Source organism: Phalangium opilio, unplaced genomic scaffold (genome assembly GCF_054372755.1).
Source record: "Phalangium opilio isolate 3A_F unplaced genomic scaffold, DU_Popi_V2 ptg000025l_1, whole genome shotgun sequence".
Taxonomy (NCBI): Eukaryota; Metazoa; Arthropoda; class Arachnida; order Opiliones; family Phalangiidae; genus Phalangium; species Phalangium opilio.
The window spans coordinates 978,899-997,989 of NW_028324156.1; the positions used below are offsets into that span (position 1 = coordinate 978,899).

The 19,091-nt window shown below is 38.4% G+C and overlaps 1 protein-coding gene across 1 annotated transcript; it reads left to right on the forward strand.

The window, feature by feature from the left end:
- Nucleotides 1–14,305: 14,305 nt before the first annotated feature.
- On the forward strand, nucleotides 14,306–18,687 carry LOC149691622 (uncharacterized). Its single transcript, XM_089868957.1, has 3 exons — nucleotides 14,306–14,818; nucleotides 15,421–15,494; nucleotides 15,602–18,687. The coding sequence occupies exons 1-3, from the start codon at nucleotides 14,375–14,377 to the stop codon at nucleotides 16,791–16,793; spliced, it is 1,710 nt and encodes a 569-aa protein (XP_089725083.1). The 5' UTR covers nucleotides 14,306–14,374; the 3' UTR covers nucleotides 16,794–18,687.
- Nucleotides 18,688–19,091: the final 404 nt, after the last annotated feature.

A 19,091-nucleotide genomic window follows, 5' to 3' on the forward strand; every position in this document is an offset into this window, starting at 1 on the left:
AAAGTCTAATTCAAAAATTCCAAATCAATAATAAAAATATTCTAATTCAAAAATTCGAAAATTCAACGATTCCGAACCAAAAATTCTAAATTCAACGATTCCAAACCAAAAATTCTAAATTCAACGATTCCGAACCAAAAATTCTAAATTCAACGATTCCAAACCAAAAATTCTAAATTCAACGATTTCATCTCAAAAATTGATTTAAAAGTTATTCAACGATGCTAAATATTATCGGACGGTATCAATTCATAAAGTTTAATCCCATAAATTAATAACGAATCATTAAGTCCGTGTGTGTTTTAAGAGTAAAAAATTAACAAGTAATCAGAAAACTTCAACCCGAGGATGCTGATCAAAAACAGAGAGAAGTAAATCTCCAAAGCGGAAAAAGATAGGTTATATATTATTCAACAAAGTCTGTTTTTCTTTTCTTTTCCCTTATTTTAGATTAATGAATGTGATAAATTAGTTAGGTGGTCCTCCCCTCCTAGCCCCACCCTTTTCCCCCCTCGATACTTCGTTTCCTCATAGATTCATTAATAAACTGAAGGCTAATTACAGACAGGGTGACGCCGAACGGGTGGAACAGAGAGCTTTAGACACACCCCCTCTTTCTGAAAGACTCATGCCTTTCTCTCATCCCTAGCTTTCTTTCTCCAAAGATTAATATTCTTTTGATGAATTTTGATTCAAAATAAACTTCCTAGGCCTTGGTCTGTAGTGTAAAATCATCTTCAATGCTTCAATTAATTTAATATTACTAGAAAAGCAAGTTGAAACAAATATATAACTGGTGCTATTATTTAAATTTCATATTTTTGTTAAGCCTAGTTTTAATTTTGAAATTTCACGCACTTAAACAATCGCTAGCGTCACGTGATTAGTAAATACGTGTAGAGGATAATGTAAGCTTTGATTTGAGCCTAAAAACTAATTAATCAGTAGAAAATTAAGGAAGATACAAAATAGATAAAAGTATCGTACACCGGTGTATTGCGGGTAAAGGTTTTACAGGGGCTCATAGGAAATACATTAGAGGTTTTACCCCTGGAAGTTAGGCACTTCAAAAACTTTATAAAAAAATTAAAAATCAGAATTCTGCAGTGATGAACTACTTTTTCTGTACATAATTCAGTAAATAGTGTAATAATATTTCCGTAAATATGTTAAATAAAAGCTTGCAGAAATCAAAAATCTCTGAACTGAAGCAACATTTAGACCTAACCATTTTACAACCCATCAAGTTGTTAAGTCCTCGATTCAGGCAACCTCAAATTAGTGGAAACTTTAGTCGAGGGAAATTCAAGCCCATAGAGAGACGCTTCTCACAGGTCGATTATACTATGGCCTATTTTATATCACATCGGCGGGCGCGTTACACCTCAAAATTGGCCAGCACGGAATTTTGGCGGGAACGCCATACTGAGACCAGCGTATCCGTATTGACTAAAGGTTGTAGTTAGGGACAGAAAGATAGAGGGGAAGGGGATGGAGGGTATTTTCTATACAAGGATAAAGTAGGCGGGGAAAAGGGATTTAATGACGTCATTAGCTTTGCTTCAACGGAGGCAAACGGACTTGGATAAGGCTTAGGAATGGTTATGGGTAAAGCAACTCGAAAGGCGTCATCATGATAGGTTTCAACGTGACTTTTCAGCTCGTACAAAATTGCGCCATTTTACGTTAGGCCTAAATTTAAGCGTGTCCAAGCCGAGGCTTACGATATCTTAGGCGTAAACTAGATATTTCTTTCGACTTTAAGTGTGTACAAGGCTTAATATACGACTGGAGAAGGTTTACGTATTGCAAGTTGGAAATGGAACAAAGTATAAAATGTAAGAGACAGAATGATAAGGGGAAAAGCAATGAAAATTTTCAAACGAAGGTTTCAGTACTATAGATGGTGATAAAAAACGGTAAAACTTCAAGTTATGATCTTTATAGTGGCCTTGATACGTGACGCAAACCGTAGAGGTAAGCCTTTGAACTGCATCCCGGTTGCCCTTTAGGCCTTGGTTTAGGTTATTTTAGGGGTGGACGAACCACTTTCTTTCGCTATTTCGTTTTCAAACGCATGGCTGGTATAAAAAGCGCCGACGTGCGAGCAAAATAAAATGAGCCGAAATTGAAATCAGATATTCTCTCACTTTGGTGCAGAATTTCAGACTAAGAAAAGAGCGCGAAAAAGAGAGAGAGGTTAGGCCTAACATCGTCGCGTCCCCTTTAAAGTTGAACGATAAGAAATATTTTATTTTGCCATTCAATTCCCGCCAAAAAAAGTCTCGTGCGCGCGAGAGAATTTTTTCTTAAGCCTTCTTTTTCAGACATATTATTTTCAAACCAAGGCTTAATGCTTTTAGCGTGTTTGTTTGGGGAAGCTCGATTTTTAATCCGGTTAGGGGTCATTATATAAAAATAACCAGGGGTTAAAGTTCACAAACTAAATAAATTAGTGGTCGTTAACAACAATTTTCAACAAAGATAAGGGGAAAACACAATTATACCACCTGTCACGTGTGTCGTCTGTTATTATTTTTATATCATTTCTTAACCCTAAATCTAGGACATTAGAAAATGGGATTCTAGACTTATTAAGTAAAAGACACAAACTATTATCTTTCTGACCAACTTCTATTCTTTGGGTGATCAATATAAGTTCCCTAATAGCTCACTCATTGGCCCCAAGAGGTCGTCGAAGCGAGAGAATCGTTTTTAGAGACGTCGAGTTACTTGAGCATTAGAAAAAAAAAAGAAAGAAAGAAAAGACACCCAAATGGACTTTGGATCTCCAAGCCAAATTGTAGGGCCACTTTAGGCGTTCATTCGTGCGTAGACGTAATTAGGGGAACTAGGAATTACCGCAATGCATGATGGGAGAGGGGAACTTTAGTCGCCTACACACCATCCGTGTCCATCTTCAAATAAGATCCTATAGTTATTTAACTTAAGCCTTGGCGCGTTTTCATTTTCTAGCCAAGAATGCGATAAGATTATTAACGCATTCAAACAATTCGTGGAATGATAATTTAGAGGTAATATTGCCCCTGGAACCCGGCGGTGTTTTTACGTGAAAACGTTAAGCCTTTGCGGATAGAAAAACAATAAAGAAACTGAGTCTTACCTGAATATTTTCCTAAGCCTTGGTTCATTTATTCTTCATTTCAATGTTTTTAATTCCAGTTTGATCTTCGGTTAAAAATCAAGTTCATACCTAAAAAATTAATAGTATATTTAGTAATTTGATTAAATATTAACGTACTTAATTAAACCTAAAAGATGTTTTCAATAACGAAAAAATTAAAACTTCAATAAAATTAAACCCTTAAACCGACACGTGACTCTGATTCTCGCGCCAAATTATATTTTTTAGGAAAGTATAGGCCTAATTCTTATATAATAAAATATAATTTGAGAAATGTAGCATGGGCCTAGTAAATTTAGTTTTTGTAACAAAAATGGGTCCTGAATCAAATAAAAACTGGCCCCCCAAAAATAAAGTAAAACTAAAGAACAAAATACAACGTTTCAGGGGGTCATACACCTCTTTATAAAGACACTAAAATTCAACAAAATTGCCTTTGCAATACATTCCCATGCGCTATACTACAAAACAATAAAATAGAAACAAAGTAGGACAAACATTTTCTCATTTTGGGCTTTTCCCCAAAAAGAAAAAACCATATGCTACCCAAGAGAGCACCTAGGCCCAATCCTCTTTACTTGCGGTCTGTTTTCTACAACCAAAAGTCCATTAAATGAAGTAAAATAGCTTATTTTCAAAGTATTGTTTAAGAAAAAAAACCCCAAGTATTTAGTATCATTGGAAAAGGGAAGAAATGGGCTTATGATATACTCAAAAGACTTGGCTGTAACAAGAAATAGAGCTATGAAATACTCAAAGGACTTGGCTGTAACAAGAAATAGAGCTAAAAGCTGTGGTGTAAGTAAGTCCATGTTAATCCTAAGGAGAGGACGTTTACGAAAGTTTTGCTTAATTACTCGGACCCAATGAGATAGATAGAGTTCCAATTCAAATCGGCTTACCGCGATACACATTGTTTTTATCAAGCAAGTTTATCAAAACATGACAGCGCCACCTGTGAGCCTCTAGCGGAACTAATTACAACTTTTACTCGCTTATTTCCAATCAGAAACATCGTTATGATTTTTATTTCATTTATTTATTAGATTAAAAAGGACTAGAGTTTTTATTATTTAACTTGCTTATTTTATTTAACACTTTTAAAAAACTATTTTGACAGCAGACGGTAATAAAAAAGTTCTTCAAGTGATTAATAGGTGGCGCCACCCGTATTTGATAAAGATTCATGCTCGACGAAAAGTGTATCGCGAATCGTCGATCTCGAGATCCCACGTTGTGACTCTAGGTTTATATATATATATTCTATCTCATTGCTCGGACCCTGATTGTTGTAATCCCAAATGTTTAGTATTGTTGGTAGAGAGAAATAGGCCTAAGCCATACTCAAAGGATTTCCATGTATCTCTTATCGAGGTAGAGACTCCAACGTTCCAATTGAACCATTAATGTTTTGAAATTTGCTTACTTTTCAAGCCCCGCTAAAAAAAACCGCAGTATTTGGCATCGTTGAAAAGGGGATAAATAGGGCTATGCGATACTCAAAAGTATTTCAGTGTATATATAGTGCGATCATTACCCTATTTTAAAAGATATCCTTTCCATAAAAAAAAATATGTACACATACATATCAAGCGGAGAATTCAATATTATTTAAACTAAAAACAGCGTAAATAACCTTATATCAAAACGGTAACCCTTCATCATTATATGCATAGTAAACTTAAGAGTAAACACTAGAGAAAGTTCAACGCACTGTACAAAGCTTAGTCAGATTTTTTTTATATATATATTTCCATCCCATTCATGCACAGAAAATAGACGCAATTTAGGCTTAAGCTTCAAAGAAAGAAAGAAAGGCAACGTCCTTTACTAGCTATTATAATAAAGTACTCTATCTATATTATGAATAATTATTTTCAGATATTAATAAACTCCTTCGCCGTCGTGCCGAAGACAGCGGGTTTTTTTTTATTATTTGAAAAATATCCCAACGTCTTTAACCCCAAAAGAAGGCATCCATAGATTTTTGGCGGGAAGGAAAGAAGAATTGGGCGGGAAAAACGATATAGCAATTAAGAACCATCCATCCTTCCATTTTTCAAAAACGACAGCGCGTGAATGCAAAACCCCGAGCTCGCGCGCGCTACTCGACGTATTGGTGACATTTGACCAATAAGGGCACGCGCTAGAGAGACCAATGGCTACTTAGTTAAAACATTCCAAAAATATTTCCTTACTCGCTTTGAATGAAAAGGAAGAGAGACAAGGACCCTCCATTCTTTAACTGCGCAATCAATAACGCAACCCACACTAAGAAGGTTAATTTTATCCCCTTAATAAATTAAGAGTCTTAAAAACCAGAGGCCAAATTCTTAACAATAGGCGGTATAATCAGGGCCAAGCTGTTCTCATTCTCTTTTGTGAAAGAATGAGAGAATTTACACAATTTATCCACGGCTAAAACCAGGAATGCATACACAACTAATAGGAATCATTGCACCACCAAATATCTAAGCGGGTTTTATGGGAGGGGCTTGAGAAATTACTATCCGTCACGCCTTATAAGTCTGACATCATTCTAAAATGTGATTTCATTGGTTGATTGGTAGCAACGTGAGTTAATAGGCGGGGCGTGCAAGATGCAACACACAGCAAATTGCACCACCAAATATCTAAGCGGGTTTTATGGGAGGGGCTTGAGAACTTACTATCCGTCACGCCTCACAATTCTGACATCATTCTAAAATGTGATTTCATTGGTTGGTTGGTAACAACGTGAGTTAATAGGCGGGGCGTGCAAGATGCAACACACAGCAAGATAGATCATTATTCGCGAAGTAAAATACGTCACACATGATTAGTCTAGCTAGCTCCTCCCACAAAACCCGCCTAGATACGTTGAGAGAAAATGGATGCAGCACAATGATATGATTCCCAGTAGCTGTATTTATTCCTGATCAACACCATTCTAAATTTAATATCAGAACTCGCTGTTAAAAGCTAAAGGTGTGTTGGGGGGGGGGGCTAACGTTTCTGGTATATCAAGGTCACTGTTTAAAGGAAATGCAGTCGCGTGAGTGGGGTAAGTAAGTAAATGAAATTTAAGTGTTCAACTAAAATCACTGTTCAGAAATAAAAATTACTTCAATGCAGATAATATTTAGAATTACAATAACAATAGTTTAATATTCATTTAAAAAGTTAATAAATTCATGAAACGATGGACCCATGGCCAAAAAAAAAAAGGAAGAGGGGGGGTGGACCTGATGGAGAATGGACGTATTGGAAAAAAGTTCAAAGAGCCGAAAGAGAATGACGAAAGGAAAAAAAAACACCTCATTTTTTTTTCTTTGGAATTTTTCATAGATCCTACTTCTACTTGTACTTGTACGTGTACGCGTACGTTAAGGATTCTTTTGGTATATCGCCTTACAATTTCTTCGCCCTCCCCCCCCAATCGTCTCTCTATACATTGTTTTATGTTCTTTTCTCTTTTGGCAAAAGAGAGAGAAAGAAGAGAAGATAGTTTTTTTCTTAAAACAAGACAAGCGAGCAAAGCGGTGAAAACAGTTTTACTGGAGGGAGAGTTACGTACATCCGGGGACATAAGCCTTTTCTTTTTCTATTTTACGTCAGAGAAAGTTAGTTCATGTAGCAAAATGAATGTAGATAAGGTATCGGTATAAAGTTGTCATCATTGCATTAATGGCGTTTGATTGAATTCAGCTTGGATTGGTGGACTAAAAGCTGTCCTTTATTGTTTATTTTTATATATGTATGTATATATATATATATATATATGTATGTATATATATATATATATATACTTTTTTGGAATCAGGAAAAGAAAATGATGATATACATAGATGTATTGAGGAAAGGTATACTGTATTGTAAAAAAATTATGAATTATTAAATAACGATCATGAATATTGAATAAACCTGACTGATTAACTGATTATCAATGCTCAGCCCAAACCGCTTTACGTAGAAGGCTGAAATTTTGCAGGGACGTTATTCTTAAATAGTAGGTACGCGATAAGAAATATTTTTCCAATCCGTCGCCATCTTGAAAAATGGCGGCCAAAAATGGAAAGAAAAAAAACATTTTTATGGAATAACGTTGGTGTATTTCAACAGAATACTGAAATAGTATATTTGTTACCTATATCCTATAGACTGGCTTTATGGCTTTTGGCGTTCGATTTGCCGCCATCTTTCAAAATGGCGGCCCGAAAAGAAATATAAAAAAGTCCCTACGGTGAAGGCCGGTTGCATTTGTCGCTATAGTTTTATATAAATGCCATATAGTTTTGTTCATAAATCATTTAAGGTATTATATTCATGGTTAAATTTCTGTTAATTCTTGAATAAGAGGGTGTAACGTACTTTACTTCAAGGGTTCGTTTTACTCTTAAAGATGTCCTAATTTAAAAGAACCAATTTTTTTAAGAAGAAAAAAATATCTGGGGAGATCGGGTTTCTATCAATTGTGACGAACGAGAAAGGGGAATTTTTTTGGTGAAAATGTCTCCTCAATTTCAAGGAAGTGGGTAAATTTTAAGAGGGCGGAAGTAGGGTATTTCCGTGGAAGGTAATTAGGGATCCATCAATGGCATATCTTGATTGATTGATTAAATCCTGCGGTATTAAAGTTCGATATTTCCCAAAGTCAAATCATATTGAAACTTAACGCCAAAAGACAATGATACATATCTATTTAATATTATGGGTTAATTACTTAGTAATTATGACAAGGAGTCGGGGAAATTAATTATAAGTATCTACTAAGATTACAAGAATTATTTTTGGTTCAAATCATATTGAGAATTAACACGCATACATCTATTTTAGATCATGGGATAATTACTTAGTAATTAAGATATGGAGTAAGGGAATTTAGTTACAGTTATTGATTATTAATACGTCTATTAAGATGATTAAATTTAAGTTTCTTCTCATTACAGGAGGTCAACCGTTTATACCTAAGTCTGGACCCAGTTCCGGAGGACTTAGCGGAAGCAACTTATCAACTGTTACGCGCCAATCAATGGTTTTACACGGCGATTGTGGCGGATGAAAGCCGCGACGCGTCCTGTTTCGTGCGTCGCATGAAGACACTAGCGTCGAAAGCCCCATGGGCCCCCATTAAAGTCGTGACATTGGGTACGAACGACAACGATACGTCCCTTCTAGAACAGTTAAGCGTCATCCAAGCGAGTCACGTTCGCGTCATACTACTCTACTGCGACCGGACTACAGCGTGGCGTATTCTCGCGCAAGCCCGTAGCTTGACCCTGTTGAATGGTGACTGGGTCTGGCTGGTGCTAGATCAGGGCTCGTGGTGGGATTCGCGTCGTAGAACTAAGTCGTCGGGTTCGTCGGAGATACGAGCTAGTATGATTAATACCAGCGATTACCCGCCGGGTTTGTTAGGGTTAAGGTTGAAATCGCCCGAATTAACGGCAACCAATTTAAGGCGCGTCGTGGAAGTGGTCGCCGATGCCATCGAAGCCTTAGGGCCTGAACAATTTGCCAGGGAATCGAAGAACGTCACTTCACCGGTCAGTTGTTGGTTCCCAGCCCCGGAGGAGAGAAAGAAACTCTCGGTTAAAATGCTCAAGTAAGTAAGAAACCAAAAAAAACGTTCCTTGAGAAAAAAGACTAATCGATAACGACCAAAGAATAAAAGGACTAAAAGTCTAGTGGTAAGATAGAGCCTGGGTATATGGACGACAAAGACATAAGATATGGCTTCGAACAATACAGATCAAATTTGGTGGACTGGTAACGAATAAGCCCTATCTAATGTCTTTGTTCTCCACATACCCATCAATGTTCCGTCTTAACCAGGGTTGAAATCAATAAAACCCAACCCAAAAAACCCAATAAAAACCGGTTTTTTCGAACCATTTGTCGTCGCCCCCTCTATAGAAAGTCACGCGTTTGTTCTCCATCCGATCCGGTTTTCCCTGATTGTTTCTTTTCTATTACTACTACGTCATATCCGGATATTAATTGGTAACCCTTTAGTCACCTTCTATTCCAGATCCAGAACCATATTTTTTTTATACCATATCCACGTCAAAACTTTACAACTACTACTACAACTACGTGTCTTCCAAAAATTCCTCTTTGAAATATTCTTTAATATAAAGAAAAAGAGAGAGAGAAAGAGGCTCGTTCTTTTCAATACAAACACGAGGGAAAATTTTTCACCCATTGCGGAATGAATGTCTTCGAGATTTTTGGCGGGAAAAGTGGGGGGATTGGCGGGAAAAGATATTAGGACTAGAGAGAGAGAGGCTCGTGCGAGAGACACGAATTCTCATTGATCGGACATAAGTGGCACGCGCTATTAAAAGAAAAGGTCAGCGCGAGGGGTTAAGTTAAGCCTAGACGGGGAAAATTTGAGTTGACAGCTAAAAGATGTCAACCGATTTTCAAAAAGAAAGAAGAAAAAAAAATATATCGGTGAAGAAAAATAAAGAAATTCAGGCTGCCATAATCGTACATTGCTGAATTGTAGGCATCAGTAGGTCGGTGTAGCTTTGACAGCTTAGGATACGAGGTTCATCTCATAGGGATAATTCAACATAGTTAATTTAAGGCAAACTTATGTTAAACGCTTTTACCCACTGATAACTTAAGTTGGTACGTAGGCCTAAAAAAATTTGGGGAAAATTTAACATTCCGATAAGGCATTTTTATTCCCATTTTATTTCTTAAGCTTTTAAAGAAATTCGTTATATCTTTTTCTTTGATCATATTAAAAAAAACATACCCGAAAATTCCTAATTATATTTGACAGTTAAAATGTTAACTATTTGAAATTAAATTCCGACCCAAGTCTTAACCAAAAACTATATTTTACAAATTTTAGGTTAAGGCTTAACAAAAGTATAGTCTCGAGTCGAGTTTCAGTTATCAACCCACCTAAATTAAACCAAAATGGCCGTGCACTTAAAAGCGCGCCATATTAGTTTCCCGTTCATTAACTTCCGGATTTATGGTAGCAAATCATTTCGGAGAATTAGGCTTAGTGACAAGTTGAAATTCAAGTCAGGAGCGACGACAAACACCGCAGGCAGCTCTTTAACCCATAAATTTTCAGATTTACCGGGCTTCTACCCTTTTACAAAAATCCTCAAAAAGCAAAGGCTTAATAACGCGAAAGTAAATGAGAGAAAATACGCTAGCCAAGGCTTAGGCCTAGCTAACGTTCCTCAAAAATTCATAATCTTTCTATGGTTGGTCCCAACACTCCACTTATATAAAAGCATCTTGTAACTGTTAATCTAATCCAGTCTAAGAATGCAACAAACGAAGGCTTAGCAACGTTACGTTTGTCAGTATTATTTCTGCGAAAACGTGCTCGAAGAAGCCTCGGAGGGACCCTTAACTCGTGGTACGGTGTGATGACCTATCGTAGAAACGACCTACCAAAGGGATAGCCCGAGTGTAAGACACGCGAGAGAAGTAAAAATGAAAAGTGGAGGGGCAGTGGTCGAATGAGAGTTCAGTTAGCTGTAGGAGAAAAGTGAAGCTGCAAAAGTAGAGACGGCGGGGCTAACGACGCGAGAAGCATCTTTTAATGGATACAAATGGGAGACAAGGATTTCGTCTTTTCCCGTCTACCATACACACCATTTCTTTTAACTCCACCTACTTCCTTTTCCCACAAATACACCTATCTTTTTCTTTACCACTATAAAGCAGCCTATTCCAAGATAAAAGCCAGCGCAACTCGTTTTTGAGTTGTTTCTTCTTTTCTTTAGAACTTCAGGAGTTCAAATTAATTTAAGATTACGCCTTTGTTGAATTTGGAAAAGTATTTGTCACTCCTTGTCATTAAGTTCAAGGCTCTCTCTTCAAATAAACTCTATTTAATCTCAATGGAACCAATTGAAAAGGGTCTAATTAACACACCCCAAAATTGGGATTAAATCTAATACTTAAATACTCTTAAATTGAAAAAAGGGGACCTACTCTCCATTACGAAACTACGGGGTACCTTTCGGAAAACATCATCACATTCAACACTCCTTCTCTATTTCTCTTTCTGCTAAATCATGGAAGCAGTTGTGAACAGGCAATCCATGGTTGAACCAAACTAAACCGCCGGATGTCGTCATCTTACCTAGTTCCTCCTACGGATGCCTCTCTACAAAGTTCATCCCATTCAACGATTACAACGGATGCAACAGTACCATCTCTCCCCGAGTAAACCCTTGGTCCCCAATTGCAACGTACTGCAAATTAAGGTTGGGTTACCGTACATAGTCAAACCGGTATCTTGACCGGCGTTCCTTGATTGCAATCTCCTCCCCAACGCTGTCTTGCCGGATAGCATGATCGTTTGTCACGGAGTATAGCAAAGATCATAGGGTCGGACACTCACTTCTTACATCGTTGTACCAGTGAGGGCCCATAGAAAGAGACTCGGAGTTACAAATTCTCCATCAGCCTCGTTTTTGAAAACCAGTCCCGAGCCCTAGCTTGGTCCTACAGTTCAGCACATGCGTTTGAAGCGCTGACTGTTCTAACCGACTTTTTTTAATTTACCCCTATTGAATTTCTTTAATTCTTAACTGACCACGTGACGTCACCTCCTCTTTGCCCCGAGGTAGGTGCGCGTGAGATGCAGAAACGACTGTGCCGTTCAAGTAACCTTCCCCCGTTCACTCTTTGACTCCCCTTTCTCTACATCCTCCATGGTTGTACCACCCATCTTCAACGTTAATTACCTATTGAGAACTTTAAGCTAGCAACTCTTAGATCATTCCGGCAAATGTCCGGTCATCGCTGGAATTCTCGTTCTTTTTGGGGAGGGAGAACAAGTGGCCATTTCAACCTCCTATCCGGGGTATACCATACCCTTCTATATCCAAGACAGCATCTAGTCTTTTCCTCTAGATTAGGTCTAACTGTTTTTTCAAAGATTAACGTATCTCAACCTTGCCTGTAGTACCGAACTGGTGCGCATCTTCCCGTTTATATAAGAGAAATCGATAAGGATTTAGCCCCCCTCCCCATGGGGTTTGGGGTAAGAAAAACGGGGGCCAGATTAAAGGGAAAAGACTTAGAAGTTAATTTCTCGAAGTTGGAAACGAGCTATTTGTTTCTATATCCGGAACATATATCACTCCCTTATACTCAAGAATGGTTTGTGTGGAAAAATCGGAGGTTCAGCATTTTCTTTAAGAGATGAACTACATTAGTTCTTAAGCCTAACGCGTGGTTGTTATAGGATCTATCAGAATGTGAAGCCCCTTTCGTCCGATAACTCTCCGTTTTTGTTTGAACGAGAAGCTCAGGAGAGCCTCGGGAACACTGTCTTTGAATGCCGGGAATTCAAGCTCGACTTATGTAAGAAAAAGAAAAAAGAAATATTCCTGCATGGGGTATTCTAGTTATTCGCAAATAAGCATCATTCAATCATTTTCACTCTTTCTGGGGATATATATTGGGATATTCCCATAAGTCCATTCTTTCTCTCTCACTCAACGCCCGGATATAACAACGGCGTTCCGATAAGAAAACGCGTCGCTAAGGGAGTCGGCTCATCAGAAGTTCATGGAACTAAAGTTTTCAATATTCAGTATTTGATTTACTTTTATATTTCTTCTTCAGGGAAATGACCAAGGCCCTGGAATCGAAACGGAAACAACGTTTGACCCATCCAGATCCGACATACGACAACGCCAGTGGAGATAGATGGGGTCCCATTGTCTTTGACGTGGTTAATTTGGTACCGCGGACGAGCAAGAGATCGGCTCGCTTGGAGAAAGAGAGACAAAGAAGACCCCCAACCTCTCAGCAATTAGATCCCTTAGCGGGTAAAAGACTGTACTGGAAATCGGTTGGTAATGTCACGCGACACGCCGCTTACTTAGACAGCGTTTTGTGGTTAGGTCAAAGTAAATTGGGTCCTCCACCAGTCCGGCGTCCGCGTTTCCGGGTAGTGACGGGTTACGCTCCACCCTTTGTCTTTCCGACTACTAGGGTCGAGAACGGCTCGTGTTTGACGGGTATCACTTGTCTGCAAGTTTCGGTCAACACCAAGGCGGAATTAGCGGCTATTTTCGCAGATTATAATACCGCTTTGAGCAAAGGCTTACCGGGTGGCAATAAAACGGGACCTTTGGCTTATAACGTGTCGTGTTGTTCGGGGATCGCCATGGAATTATTGGCCAGCGTGGCCAGGGATTTAGTTTTCGACGTCGATTTGTACGTGGTGGCCGACGGAGTGTTCGGGACTTTGAAAGGGAAGAAATGGAACGGCATCACGTCGGACTTGATTAGCGGGGCGGCACACATGACGTTCGCCGCCTTTAGCATCACGAGCGCGCGGGCGTCCGTGGTGGACTTTTCCGTCCCGTACTTTCACTCCGGCGTCTCGTGTTTGACCTACTCTCAGTATTACGAAGTGCCCTTGTCCGTTTTCCTGGTTCCCTTCAGCATTCAGTTGTGGATCGCCATTTTCGCCAGCCTGAACGCCACGGCCATCGCGGCCGCCCTTTACGAATGGTTCAGTCCGTTCGGTCTCAACCCGTGGGGTCGTCAAAGAACGAAAAACTTTAGTTTAGCCTCGGCCCTGTGGGTCATGTGGTCCCTGCTCTTCAGTCACCTGGTGGCCTTCAAAGCGCCCAAGTCCTGGCCCAACAAGGTTCTCATCAATCTGTGGGGCTGCTTCAGCGTCATCTTCTTGGCCAGTTACACGGCCAATATAGCGGCGCTTTTCGCCGGTCTCTTCTTTCACCTTCGCGTCGACGACTTCCACGATGCGGCGGTAAGACCCTAACACTTACCTAACTCTTCTCGATCACGATTGTCCTAAATTATATCTCCAATCAATATACAACAGCTTTTGTCACAAAGAACTGGCACCGCTAAAAGTAGTGCTGCCGAAGGATACGTGCACGCGGAGAATCCGAAGTTGTGGCAGCATATACAAATGCACGGAGTTTCGAATTTGGAGGAGGGACTGGTTAAACTTCGGTAAGATCTTACTCCCTAAATTCGTTCGTCTTTCTTTCAATCCATTCTTAAGTTGTTACGTTTCCTTCCATTTCCAGGGCGGAAGAACTCGACGTATTAATCGGGGATACCGCGGTTTTAAACTACTTCCGGGGTAATGACCCTAAATGCAATCTCCATCAAGGAGATACCATCTTCGACGACGCTTACGGCGTCGGTATGCAAAAGGGTTTCGCTCTGAAGGTAAGCTAAGCTGAGCGATTAATTAATGTCCATGGGTTCGGGTTAATGATTGGTCAACCGCGGTATCAGGAGTCTCTCTCCGAGCTAATCCTGAAATACAACGACTTCGGCTACCTGGAGCAATTACAAAAGAAATGGTACGGCCGAGTGCCTTGTTTCGACGACTCCATCCAGCGCATGTTGAAAAAGCCCATGCCGTTAAGCATTCAGGCGGTAGCGGGCGCTTTCATCATGCTGGGAGTGGGTCTCTTGGTTGGCATCGTCATTCTCTTCATCGAGCACGGCGTCTTCAAGTATACGTTGCCCGTCTTACGCACCAAGCCCAAAAACTGCATCTGGCGGAGCCCCAACTTCATGTTCTTCAGTCAAAAGCTCTACCGTTTCGTCAACACGGTTGAATTAGTCTCGCCTCACCACTCCGCCAAGGAGATAGTCTCCAACCTGAGGGAGGGACAAATCGCCAGCCTATTCCAAAAGAGCGTCAAAAGGGTGAGGAAGGATAAGGCATGAAGTTTTTCATTCCGTTACGGCGTGACATTTTCGTAGTGCATCGCATGGTCGTTCGCCTTGTAGACGTGTAGTTCATTCGCAAACCCTCTAGAATTTTCTTTCATTACTTAATTCAACAATTATCTAAGAAACCCACAGTTTTGGATGTGAATGTGTTCTATTCTTAGAAGGAAAGTACATTAACTAGATCAACCTATCCGATTCGATAAATATTCATAAATGAATCAAATATATTCGGTTAAGGGGGCGCCATACGACGACGTTCCTTCGCATCTCGAGTCGATATTTGTTAAATATTCATTGAGTAAAGTATCTCGGAAAAGGATTTAAATAAGCTAGACTCCTTTTGAAGTTATGTTTAGAAGCAAGCTGTGAAAATTAAAGATTTAGAAGGCACTCGAGGAGAAGTAAAGGAAGAGGAACCGTCGGAATTTAGTCCAATTTAAATATTCACGCGCCTTTCGAATAAATAAACAAAAGCTAGGCCTAACCGGGATTTATTTTAACTTCGAAAGTCGCGCGAGAGTTTATAGTCAGTCACTTGGCTAGGCGGTAATTTTGAAGATTAACAATTTCTTCAGAAGGCGAAAGAAGAGGCGAGAAGGAGGAAAAGCAAGTCGCAGTTCTTCGAGATGATCCAAGAAATCCGCAGGATGTAAGTAGATAAACGTATTGGCCTAAAAGTTTAGTATTTGGTGCTGTAGGTTAAAATTAAGAGTTGGTATTGTTGGGGACGTGTCTCTTTGTGTGGATTATGAACAGGGTACAGCAGCAATCGGAAGAAGAAGCGGCTGAACAGACGGAGGGTATCGGGATCACGTCGTCGGGCCAGGCTCGAATCCTAACGTTGCCTCTGTCGCCCATGGAGCGTAAGGCGCCTGAAGAAACGGAATTGCTCATATCGCCAGGTGACCCGCCGCGTCACGGGGTAACTCGTTTCGGTGAAGACGAAAGACGAATTCTCATCAGCGAAGCCAGCGAGGAATCCAACGTCACGAGACGTCGCAGAGGAGTCGGAAGAGAAGAAGCTTCCATCGATGACCTCAGAGTTCATCAACAATTCCGGAGCGGGGACGGTATCAGTAGCGGATTAGAGGATGGTTCCATGGTACGATTACTTCAAAGTTCCAGAAGAACCTCACCCCGGGAGACATCGGAGGATGACAGTCGCAATATCGGGCATGGACAAATCAAAAGATCACCTCCCACGCCATCCTCTTCCTCGAGTTCCAGCTCGGATTTCGGTCGAACAAAACGGGAGCGACGTCACGCGAGAATGAAACGTCAAGGACTCAGCGTCAGTTTAGAGGACGTCGCTTCCTCATCTTCCAATACGGAAGCCTTGCGTCAACAGCAAAACGCGTCGACGGTGACCACGCCTCTTTTAAGCGCGTCATCGCGTATCAGCGGTCGTTCGGTTTACCGGCAACCCACCGTCATCGCGACGGTTCACACGACGCAACAAGATTGGCCTTCGAGCGGAGGTGGGGCCGGTTCCTGGGGTCGCGGTAGATCTTGGTCCCACGAGGACTTACGGACGCTTCGACGAAGGGGTCGCGGTGACGATACGCTGAGTGGGTCATCTACCGAGACCACTTCCGAAGATTCCCCGTCACCCGTTAGGCCTTCGCGTCAACCCAGTCCCGAAGGAACGGCGGTCGAAAGCGCAACGACGATACCAAAGAAAAAGAAGAAAAAGAAAAGACATCGAAAACGTAGTCGAGGGGCCCGAGAAGCTTTAAAACGCGTAGTTGGTGCCCGCGCCTCGGGTTTGGGCAAACGGACAGTATTGGACGAATTAAAATTATCGGCCATGTCCAAGGAAGAGATAATCAGACAATGGAGGCATTCCGAACGCGACTTATTAAACAGACTAGGAGAGGCTTTACGCGCCAAAAGAGCTCTCGAAGAAAAACTGGCCTTTATCCAACAAACTCTACGCAAACCACCGTGAAATTAGCCCAACCCAATTTTGGGCACGGTTTCTCATCGATTCAACGTAAGATCTCTTTTTCCTTCTGAGTTTTATTGGGGACGCAAAAATCGCGCGCTGGATTTTAAAGAAGCAAAAAAAAAAGGGGCGCGGAAAAAATAAAACGCAACGGTTTTCTGAGAGAAACAAAAAAAAAAATTGATAAATCAATCAAAAAAAATTTTGAGGAAGCCCATATTGTACACGCGCCATTTTATATATAAAAGAAATAGTAAAGGGGTAGAACACTTTCCCCCTCAACGTTTTAAAAGCATAAAAGTCACGAAAAAAGAAAGAATAAGAAATATAGAACCAAAAAGCTACGATTTTTTGTCCTTTTCGGAATGAAATAGTGCTGTTAAAAGTTTTCCGAACTAGTTTTTAGACCCCAGGGAGTTTTTTTTCCATTAAATCTTTTAGTGTAGTTTCCTTATTCGACGCGAGTAAAGACAATTTTTACAAAAATAAGTTTCGGTTTAGGCGCGTGATTGCAAAAGGCGCGAAGCGAAGTGACTGACCCACAAATTTTAACTGTTATTAAGTAATAACTATAATATAAATATATGGAGAGCCAGGGCTTCCACTGTTTTTACTCCAAAAGAAAAATTAAAAAAGAAAAAAAAAGGTTTTTAAAACAAATCCTGGTTAATAATTTACCCAATTAAAAATTTATACGAAGCTACTTCGAATGCGTTCTAATTAACAACCCAAATGCAAAATAATTAACGAAAACTAATTAAGGACCAAAAATCGAATCATAAATAAATAATAAATAAACTTAAATAAACATATTTTAAAAAACTTAAACTGACAGAAAAAAATAAAACAGCAAAAAACTATGGACTGTGTTTGGTATAAAATTAGCTACATATAATTAAAAATAAATTATTAGGATTAATTTTTTGGGACTTGAAAAATTAAATTATAAAAAAAAAATATTTAAATTTAAATTTAACCATAAACAAATTATCCTAAACATTTTTTCTCATTAGATAATTAAACCACACCCCCTTTTTCCATCCCATAATGACGTCACAACGTATAATATAACGAAAAATAATGGACTAAAAAAATAATAAACTATATTTCAGGTATATATATATAAATATATTAAAAAATAAATAAAAACTTGAATCTATTTTTAGCTATAGAGGGAAAAACTAATTAAACGAATAATTAAAAAAAAATAATTATACCCGTGATTATAAGAAAAGTCAAGACGTGAAATTATTAACTTTAAAAAAAAAGTATGAAAATTTTTGAATAATTAAAAAAATATATATGGAGCATCAATACAGTACAAAGGGAAACAAACAAAAAATAATAAATTTGTTGGAAAAAAATTGCTGTTGTTATTAATTAATAAAATTATTTGTAGTTTCGGAAATGGACTGAAGAAAATTCTTTGGGATTGTTTTAAACTTATAAATAAATAAATTTTTAATTTATTAAAAATAGAGTATTTCAAGAAAAAAAGGAAGCCTATATAGTTCAGAACTAAGAAAATAATTAAAACTTATAAGCTTTAATGAAATGGTCTATTTTTTAAATAAAAATTATTAGTTATTGATTGTTAGAAGTGTCGAAAACTAATTGTTAAAAAATAAAAACTGATTTAATTAATATTGATTAAGGGGGCAGTGATAATTAAATAAAATGTCGGTAAAAACTTAATTTTTAAAACTTTAAATTAAAGTGGTAAGTACGCGTCTCCTGGCTATATAGTAATTAAAAAAACACACGTTATACGCTTTATTTTAGGCTTAATTAGTACAAATAATCTCAATACGTTAAGCCTAATTGATTTATATAACGTTAAGCGTAACGATTTCTTTTTTAAAAATAAAAAATATTAAAAAAAAACAAACAAACTATTAACCGTGTTTTTATCTTAATGTAGAATTATATTTTAAAAAATAAATAAATAATAAATTTAATCGTAATTAAATGTACGTGTATCATAAAATAAATAATTAACTCTCAACTATCCCCGATTAAAAAAACTATGAGAGATTTAAAAATAAATAAATAAGTAGTTAAAAATATCACGCCTTGACTTTTAAAATTAAATTGGGGTATAAATATAAAACTATTTATTAAGTTTTTTGAAAAATTAAAAAAAATCCTACCATTAAAAAATAAATACGTTTGTATAAAAAAAAATAAATGAAAAAAATATATTCGTAAATTAAATAATTAAAATAATAATTATAGCGCGTGTATAAAAAATTAGCGAGAAAGAGAGAATTATTATGAATTATCAATTAACTAATTAATTAA